Below are 9,357 nucleotides of genomic sequence, written 5' to 3' on the forward strand. Positions count from 1 at the left end.
GGGGGGGGGGGGGGGGGGGGGGGGGGGGTATGGTTGTGGAAAATGTTTCTCCCAGATCTTAATTGCATTGGATGAATAAAAACAGTTGTTCACTCACTGTTTTATAATGAAATGGCGACTTGAATTCAGCTCCCTCTGACGATCTTGTGGGGGCAATGGCCAGTGTTTCAGGGCTTCCTGTGTCGGAGGATATCCGGATAACAGATATCTAGGCCAAGACTTCCTCTTCTGTGCATTGTTTACTGTCGAATTAGCAATCTCAGAACCCATCAACCATAGGATGGTGATGATTTGAATTCAGACATATTTAAATAAAAATGCTGTGTCAGGAGCAGATTGTGTAGATGCAGACTGACAGCAAGTCTGCTTAAGTTATTTCTGATCCTGAAGGTTTTGCTTCAGATTTGGTAATCCAATTCTACCTTTAACCATGACAAAATGCGGGATTTGGGTTTTTCAACATTTAAGACAGAGATCTGGATCAAGTTGATGCCAGCATTCTGAATAATCTGGATCCCATCTCAGACATGGATTTCAGCTCTAAATTGAATGAGCCCTTTAAATGTGAAAGTGTTTTAGTTTTAACAGAACTAAGTAAATGAAGAAATGTTAAACATTTAAAAATACAGTTAGGCCACACTTCATCCGGAAAACACCTGGAAAAATGGCTGTAAATACAAGTGTGACAAATACAGACAACACGTTTCTCAAAGTCTAGTTTTACTTAAACATTGTAACTTTTTTTCATCATAGACTGTATGAAGGAAGTGGACATAGCCACCGTGACGTTATCCATTGGTTTGTGGACCACCGTTTTATAACCTTGAGTTTGGCGTTTAGGCTGTCCCTATCTTGGTTTTTTGGAAGCAGACACCGGACGTGACCATATTTGGATGAGAGGGTGGCGCTAGATAGCTTGGTTAGCAAGGTGCTAAGTTTGGCTAGCGAAAAATAGGTTTAAAACAAAATGTACTGATCGGAAAAATGAACAGCTGACTCCTAAAAAGTTTTTTCAACGCCGCTGGTCAACTTACACAGCGAAGTGGATATGAGTTGCCTCTATCCTGATTGACAGATTGTCACGATAGCGACTTGTCAATCACAAGATGGCCACGCACTAAAGCATCCCCTGCTTTATCGTCATTTTCCCTCTAAATAGGACAATAATTTACTAAATAAACATCATGCTGTAATGAAGAAGACTTGAAACTAGTGATGGAGACCATATTCATTAGAAAAGTGTTTACTGAGATAATAAATCAAGTGAGAAGTTGGATAATTTTGCCATTAAGTCCAATACATTGGGACTTCTTTTTGCAACCAGTGGAGTCTCCCCCTGCTGGCCATTTGAAAGAATGCAGGTTCAAGGCACTTCGTTTGGGTTTCAGTTTTCATACCCTGAGATTGCTTGGTTTGTACCAAAACATCCAAGGTATGGTTTAGCAGCAAACAAGAAAGCTGTTAATCATCCAGGACTGTCCTTTTACTGTTTGCATTCTAATAAAATCAATTGGCACCTGGAGGGAAGTTGTCCTCATTCAGCGTATCATTTCATTGATTGTGAATCATTTTGACTTTGGGCTTTTTACTGAGTGCTACGTAAAATGTCTTTGTGTTTTAAGTCTACCTCGTGGAATGTCAATGCAACAATTATTACCCAATTATTGGCTGTATGCTTACAAATTGTATAATTATGGTAAACACATGTCTGTGTAGTATAAGATGCACAAACGTTTTCACTAAGGATCGATAAATAGGTTTATTACAAAAATCTTGTGTTAACTTGTATTCATTGCAGTCACACCAACAAATACACAAACATAAATTAAACTAAAACTATCCATGATGCAGTCACAGTGGGCATGAAGATAGTCTGAATGGATTAGACAGCAAGCATGAACATAGCTTCTAAAGTTCAAGCAACATGCAGGATGCTGTATCGGAAGCAGATGGTGTGGATGCAGACTGACAACAAGTCTGCCATAAGAGTAAGGCAGTGAGGACTTTGAGCTGACTCTTGACAAAGAAGTCCTCTAAGAAGTGAAGTTATCTGTGGAAGGCAGGAGGCCAGGCCTGTGTTGCCGGTTAGAAGTTTAGAATAGCTAATGCCGCTGAGATAAACTTTGACGCTATGTGTTTTGATGGCTGTCAACAAAATGGGAAACGGTAACATAACAGGTTTCGTTGCAATATCAAAATCACATGATGGCAAGGTTACTGGTCGTGAAGCAGAAACTCTTCCAAGCTGACCAGTAAGATGAGATGGTTACGGGGATTTTGGTCGGTGCCAAATATGGAGGAACTAGTGTTGATATCTGCCACAGGGGCCAAGCCTCTAATAATTAATCAACAAAATAATTAGTGTCTAATTATTTTGTTGATTATGTCTACGACTGAGAGGTTGTTGGAGTTTACTCTCTCGTTTTTTGTGAGCCTTGGATTACAGAAATTGTGGTCTGAGACACAGAGGCAGCGGAGACGTTTCCGGCTTACCTTGGTGCAAGGTAGCCCAAATGCTACCTGTATCCTCCAGTGTTGGAGGCAGTATTCAGATCCTTTACTTAATAATAATAAACTAATTTTAAACACCTTTCAAAATCGTTTAAGGGCTTTACATTAAAAACAGAACACATAAGTAAACAAACACAAAGAGAATAAAATAAACTAAAAGCCAGAAAAACAAAAACACAAAGAGTAAAATTAATTAAAATGTTATAAAACATAAATGAAGAATACCAAAAAGCAGCAAAAAAAGTGGGATTTTAAAAGTGATTTTAAAAAGACAAGACAGATTTTGCAATCCTGGGCCCGTATTTATCAAGCTTCTCAGACTCACTCATAAGAACACTGCTTAAGAACTGACTTAAGAGTAAAAAAATGAAATGTATGACTAAATCTTAAGTGTCTGTCTTTGAGCCGATTCACGACACTTTGCGGTGCTGCATACGGGATTTTAAAAATCACAGAATAGATTTCCTTATTTAAGAATATTCTCAGATAAATTCACATTGAATGGTGAAAAGAGGAGCTTACGTTCAATACACAATAACGACAATAACCCGGCAATTGGCATGAATTAGTCAGGGTTAGGGAAAACATCAGACTTCAGCGTCAACATCAGATCCTTTGACCTATAACATCACACGACTCCCTCCTTTGCTCGTGTCACAATTCCTACGACCACTAGAGGACTTTGTCATTCGAATGTAAACAAATGTTTTGGGGGATTTGCTGTAACACCTGATATTGTTTTTCTTGGAAAGACTGTCTTGCAAGCTTACTTTCTAAAAAAAAGAAAGCTGACACTGAGAATTTTGCTGTGCAAGAGATACTCTTTTATTGATGTACAGATTTTATATCAAAATGCTGTCAAGGGGTGTCTTAAAATCTAAAGTGCAAATGCTGCAGTTTGTCATCACACATCTCCGTTGAAGTCTTGCATCCCAGTGTGACAAATTACTTGAAGAGTGGAGGGATTTCATATGTCACAACCTGCTTTCCACAAAGCTCCTTTGGCAGCTTGGCTTTGAGGGTGTCAAGGACAAGGAAGTGTCACAGGAGAAGTAACTCACAGATTTACCTCAGTTTGTCACCACAATATTGTCCAGCTGGAAACATACGGGGAAGTGTATGAGCTTTAGGTTCATTGTGCTGCTCCCCCACCTACCTGGAATGTATAAACCTGTTTTAGGGAATATTTTCCTTTGTCAAAAATCTCCCCTCAGAGTCAAGCTGGCTGCCTCACTCTTCAGCACATCTCAGGTAGCATTTTAGCCGCCCGACAGCGGAGGACTTTCAGGAAGCTGTCAATCTTGTGCGAGTCCCGGCGGAAGCAGGACAACAGGAAATGGAAGTTGGTCAATTTGGAAATCTTGTCCTGGCCGATGTCATTGCCTCCTCTGTAGGGCAGTAAGGAGATGGTCTGAGCCGCTGGGCCCATCTGAGGGAGAAAGGAGGCAGAGGAAGTGAGAGGGAGGAAAGCTGTTAAAACACAGTTTATATTAACATTTTAAATGGGTGCAAAGCAAAACAAAATGTGTCTGAGGGGTTTTCTTCCCATGCTGGCACACCTTGCCAGATAGGATATCCAGGCCGTCTCCCAGGTTCTTGGAGTGCTGCTGCAGCTCCTGGATTTTGTTAGATATGTTGCTTTGGGCAGGGTGAGGCAGGGTGTTAGCGGAGGTGGACAGGACTACCAGGGGGTCTACCCAGGCTTGGAGCAGGGAGCGAGCCAATGACAGCAGGTCTGACTCCTGGTGAAGAGTCAAACAGATGATGAGAATACAAAAAGTTTTTTTTAAGTGATGGCCTGAAGAGGTCAGTAAGAATTTCACGTGTCTTTGTTAATGTCACAATGAAATCAAAATGCCTTTCCATTTGCAGCCTAGATACCTTTTCAAGTCATTTCCACCCAATAAATGCTCATTTATTTCTGAATGTTGTTATTCTGAAATCAAATAAATACATTTTTGCAAGATGCTTTCAAAGTGCTGTTTAATTGCAACAAGGTCAGTTGCCGTACAAGACGAATATTTATCATTTAGAACTTTCAGATTGGCAATCCAATTGTTTGGTGGCAAATTGCTTGGATTACGAAAAACATGATGGTTATTTGTATCCCCTTTTAAAATGTTCACTTCAGTTATTTGGGTGAAAGCTGAGATAGCTCATTGTGAGGAAATCACTGAGATAAATGTAAGTTATGAGGACAAAAAAGAGATATAGTCACTTACTGATAATTTAAGAACTTGCCACTTGTGATTAGGTGTCTGCAGAGAGGAGGTGTGGCACTTTGATGGGCGGGGCATGATCATGCGGCCTATAGGAAGGAAACGAGAGCCCTGGGAGAGATAGATGATGATTATTATATTAACAATAAACTGCTTTTTTTTTAAAACACAAACGCAGGTACTGACCAGCTCCTGGGTCAGTGTTGTGCTGAGGGAGTGCAGTGTGTCAGAGCGCTGACAGGCTTGGTCGAGCAGGTCACTGATGGGGATGGCACTGCACGCTGCCACCATATACAACACTAGGGAGACAACACAGAATTGATTTCTTTTGTCATTTCAGTCAGGTCAACCGTATTTGTAAAGCCAAATGTCACACACAGCGCAGCACTGGGCTTCACAAAGCCATATCAGCAACAGCCCACCCAAAGCAGCCAGAGCTGTAGAGATGAGTGTTAATGCTCCTGTGGTTCAGCAACACTAGCACTCCTTTTCCTTTCCAAGCGGTCCTTTTATTAAATGTTAACACATGCCTTGATAGCAAAATAGGTTCGCTTGTCCTAACCAGCAGGTGTAACAGATTTCTGAGCTGATATCAATACAGCATCACTTTCAAACATAATGTATGTTTTCTAAAAGATTTAATGAATGGCTGATGATTGATGAATGAATTTTGTTAGATAAAACAGAGAAATCACCACCACTTAGCAACAGATAGGTCTACCTGGTGTTTGATATATATCAAAATATTGGTCAAAATTTCTTTTTGTTTTCCATAAACACATAACATTGATAACATTAATAAACATTGTGATAAGGATCCCTTAAATTTGATTATTAATTAAAATTATGTACTGAGCTCTGTGGAGGACAAACACTGTTTCTCAATGACTTCAAACATTTTTTTTAGTACAATTTCTTGTTAGCCTAAGTTACTTACCAGCGGATAAGTAGGCTATTCCTTTATCAATATTGTTTGTCTAGCTCCAGTGGGCCAAATTTAAAATCTCTGATTTGAGCAGCAACACTTATCACATTGGATTAAACACAGATGTAGGCCTACAGATGTTTGCACACTCAATATTTTATTTATTAGAAAGCTTTTAACATTGTTAAAAAAGAGGTGTCACTTTTGTCATTTTAGTGTAAAGAACAGCATAGATCTCACACAAATAAGTAATTTCATAGATCATGAGGCTTGTCTCACCCGTCATGAGGAGTTTGCTTCCACTAATCTTTCCGTGAGCCATCTAGGCCTATCTGGTTTTGCCACCGATTTGTTTGTCTTTTTCTCGTCCCTGTTTCTTTCTCTTTCTCCATTTTGCCTCCATTTTATAGTTCCTTGGCAGATCTGGTTAGTGGCGAGTTCCTCCCTTACATGTAGGCCTACAGAAGTCACTTTTTGTGTAAATAAAAAAAACTGTACCGACAAAGTTGTTTTTGTGCAGCATTTTACTCTTATTTGTAGAGAACATATTTACTTTTACTCCGTTACATTTTCAAACGTTTTCCTACCTCTGCCACGCCTCCACCTGACTCTGATGAGAGCAGCATCAGGCTGCAGCTCAGCAGGCATGGCTTTCAGATAGAGCCAACATCCACCGAAGAATCAACAGCGCCATCCGGCTGCGACTGTGAACGCTGGTCTGAGGTCAGTACATACACACTGTATAATGCTTCAAAACTACTCCTGCTTTCTTCTGTACGCTAACGTAAATAAATTTCATGTGCACATGACTGATACAGTGTTTCAACCACAGATGGTCTTCCTCAGGTAAACGTGAGCACACCTGTTTTTAATAGGCAATAATTGATGTAACATCATGTTCTACATGAGTCATCTTATATCTGAGACATTTTCAGAGAGATTAAACAGATGTGGCCACTTGTCTAATCGTGTTGTCTTCATGTGGTTGGAGAGAGCTGGGCCGGTGTTGTAGCCCTACTGGTTTCCAAACGAACTGGTTACGCGCGCGCATGTTGTGCGCAGCAGCAGCAGCACTCCATCCTCAGATTCGTCACACATTCACAAACATATTCCGGGCGAGTTTCAAATCGCATCTTTAATCTACTGCGGCGATCATGACTGTATAAGTGAGCACTACATAGAGCCACATACAAAAAAAAAAAGAAAATGGACTTTTTACAAAATCGCTCAAGCTGGATTCGAACTCACCTGAGCAATAGGCAACATTTTGTATGGGCTAATATGAAACAACTGGTTACCTTGAGCGATCTTAAAAATACCAGAACATGTTTATCAAGGTGTTTTTGTCGAGGCATGTTGTGTCCGCAGCTGCTGCACACAACATGCGCACTAGCAATGTGAGCATATGTAACCTCAAGATTTTACCTCAGACTTTCTGACAGTGAAGTTGCCAGTTGCCAAAAGGGGCTGTCCATTGAATAACATCTAACTTACAAACGATCAACCATAAAGAGGCAAGGTGAGGGGGGCGTCTTACCCCAAACATACTAATCTAGCATTTTACTTCTTAAACCAAAACTATAAATATCTTTCTCTCTAAACAATTGCATAACTTATCTTAAGGCTTCCCTTAATGTAAATATACATATAAATAAAAAAATAACACAATAAAAAAATATATTACAGCTTATTTTAAATGATAAAAACATTAGATGAACTTATGTCAGAATGACTTTGATCAATTTTCAAAATGGCCCCCAAGAGACTGGTCTCTTTTCTGTTAGACCTTGCTCTAGAGCTAGACGGCCTCCAGACTGATACTCCAGTCCTGCTATCCAGTCGCCGGCCTCCTGCTCTGCACTCCAGCCGTTACGTTACTTACTACAGCCTAACTGTTTTACTAAAGTGTGGCAACTATCTCATTTATAATATTACAATGCTGACATTGCTGAGCCTCTCCGGTGAAAGATGCACAAGTAGGTGCAGTACTAGTTATTGAAAAGCAGGCAGGGGAGCTGGCAGTGTCAGGTTCCCCTGTTAATGCTGGCTGGTTTGAATACTGAAGCGGGATGATGGGGGGCCACTGATGTCCCGGTTTCATTTGCTTTGGATAATATAGGCTGCTGTTGCCGTTGTTGAGAAACCGGGTGAGAGGAGGGGTGTCCCGTGATTCCTCTTGTTTGTTGCTCCATCTGAAGGAAGCTGTGTTAAGAATCGATGAGAGGTGGTTGCTGAAGCCCTTTTCTTCCCTTCTGGCTGATCCAGTCCCGTATTTTTCTTTTGTTACTGGCCTTTCTGCTGTCTTGAGCTAGAGGATAAAGGTGAAATGTCCCTTCTACGGAGGCGCTGATGTGACTGTGTCTTGTTGGGCGGTGAAGTCACGGCGTTGACGGCACCGTGGGCAGTATTTAAATATTTATATTTGTTCTGAAAATACTTAGGCCTAAGTGTTTTTTTATTTTGTAGTTTAAAAATACTGTAAAATACTTTGTGAGAAGTCTACATGATGACATCATTAAAAAAAAACGCTGCCTCTAATTGGTGCTCAAATAGAAAACTGACACAGAGATGTTAACTGTGCAAGAGATTTTTATTGATATAGAGATTTTGAAGAAATGTTTTAATTGCTGGACATCACATGCAAAAAGCTTTCAAGAAAGTGTCATTAAATCTAAAATGAAAAATGCTGCAGTTTTTCATGAGAGTACCTTAGTTAGTAAGAGAAAGGGATTCTCTACAGAAGCCTTGCCTTCCAGTGTGAAGAATGACTTGATAACACCCTGCCTACCACTGCAAAGCTCTTTTGGCAGCTTGGCTTTGAGGGTATAAAGGATAAGGAAGTGTCACAGGAGAAATAACTTACAGATTTACCTCAGTTTGTGACCACAATGTGGTCAGTTAATTTTGCCAGACCAGCTGGAAACATATGGGGAAGTGTATAAACCGTGCTTTGTCCTCCTGTGACCCATTAGCAAGACCGGACCACAGTATAAACTCCTAGGTTCACTGTGCTGCTCCCCTACCTACTTGTTTAACCACTGACTTTAAGTCAGTAAGGAAGCTGTTTAAGAAGTAAACCTTTTTCCCTTTTGTGAATATACAAGGGCAAAACTTCCAACAAAATCAATAAGGGTAATAATACCATGTGTTTGACATTATATCTTGGCAAATATACATTCACATTGAGAATAGGATGATGTTAATGTTCTTGCGCTGTGAAAATGTGTCACTTCAAACAAAAGATGATGAAAAGATTTTTGTGCGTGCCATGTAACTGCTCCTTATCGCCACCTTCTGAAAGCAAGAGGAATATTAGCGCAAATATCAGATTTGTAGTTTGTGTTAAACTATTTGGACGGCAAGTTTGGAAAAAAATCATCCCTCAAGCTGGCTGCCTCACTCTTCAGCACATCTCAGGTAGCATTTTAGCCGCCCGACAGCGGAGGACTTTCAGGAAGCTGTCAATCTTGTGCGAGTCCCGGCGGAAGCAGGACAACAGGAAATGGAAGTTGGTCAATTTGGAAATCTTGTCCTGGCCGATGTCATTGCCTCCTCTGTAGGGTAGTAAGGAGATGGTCTGAGCCGCTGGGCCCATCTGAGGGAGAAAGGAGGCAGAGGAAGTGAGAGGGAGGAAAGCTGTTAAAACACAGTTTATATTAACATTTTAAATGGGTGCAAAGCAAAACAAAATGTGTCTGAGGG

General features: G+C 40.5%; 3 protein-coding genes across 4 annotated transcripts in view; all 3 read right to left on the minus strand.

The window, feature by feature from the left end:
* Positions 1–229, minus strand: part of LOC123984621 (prolactin) — a 5,606-nt gene extending 5,377 nt beyond the window's left edge. Inside the window, exon 1 of the mRNA XM_046071592.1 lies at positions 98–229. The gene's annotated coding sequence lies outside the window, so the exon portion shown is untranslated. The remainder of the gene's footprint in view (positions 1–97) is intronic.
* A 3,089-nt stretch (positions 230–3,318) lies between these two features.
* LOC123958034 (prolactin-like) overlaps positions 3,319–9,357 on the minus strand; it is a 6,727-nt gene continuing 688 nt past the window's right edge. Inside the window, exons 3-4 of the mRNA XM_046031206.1 lie at positions 9,051–9,250; positions 3,319–3,740 (exon numbers count right to left, since the gene is read on the minus strand). Of these exons, the coding sequence (XP_045887162.1) occupies positions 9,059–9,250 (192 nt within the window). The 3' untranslated portion in view covers positions 3,319–3,740; positions 9,051–9,058. The remainder of the gene's footprint in view (positions 3,741–9,050; positions 9,251–9,357) is intronic.
* LOC123984626 (prolactin-like) lies at positions 3,734–6,644 on the minus strand. 2 transcript variants are annotated; one of them, XM_046071615.1, is made up of 6 exons: positions 6,243–6,644; positions 5,935–6,113; positions 4,917–5,029; positions 4,734–4,841; positions 4,071–4,253; positions 3,734–3,940 (listed from the first exon to the last, which is right to left on the minus strand). In XM_046071615.1, exons 2-6 carry the CDS (start codon positions 5,975–5,977, stop codon positions 3,749–3,751), a joined length of 639 nt encoding a protein of 212 aa, XP_045927571.1. In that variant the 5' UTR covers positions 5,978–6,113; positions 6,243–6,644; the 3' UTR covers positions 3,734–3,748. The 2 variants fall into 2 exon arrangements, with proteins under 2 accessions (XP_045927571.1, XP_045927561.1); XM_046071605.1 differs by lacking the exon at positions 5,935–6,113 and having other exon boundaries at positions 6,243–6,643.

Source organism: Micropterus dolomieu, linkage group LG02 (genome assembly GCF_021292245.1).
Source record: "Micropterus dolomieu isolate WLL.071019.BEF.003 ecotype Adirondacks linkage group LG02, ASM2129224v1, whole genome shotgun sequence".
In the NCBI taxonomy this organism is placed as follows: domain Eukaryota; kingdom Metazoa; phylum Chordata; class Actinopteri; order Centrarchiformes; family Centrarchidae; genus Micropterus; species Micropterus dolomieu.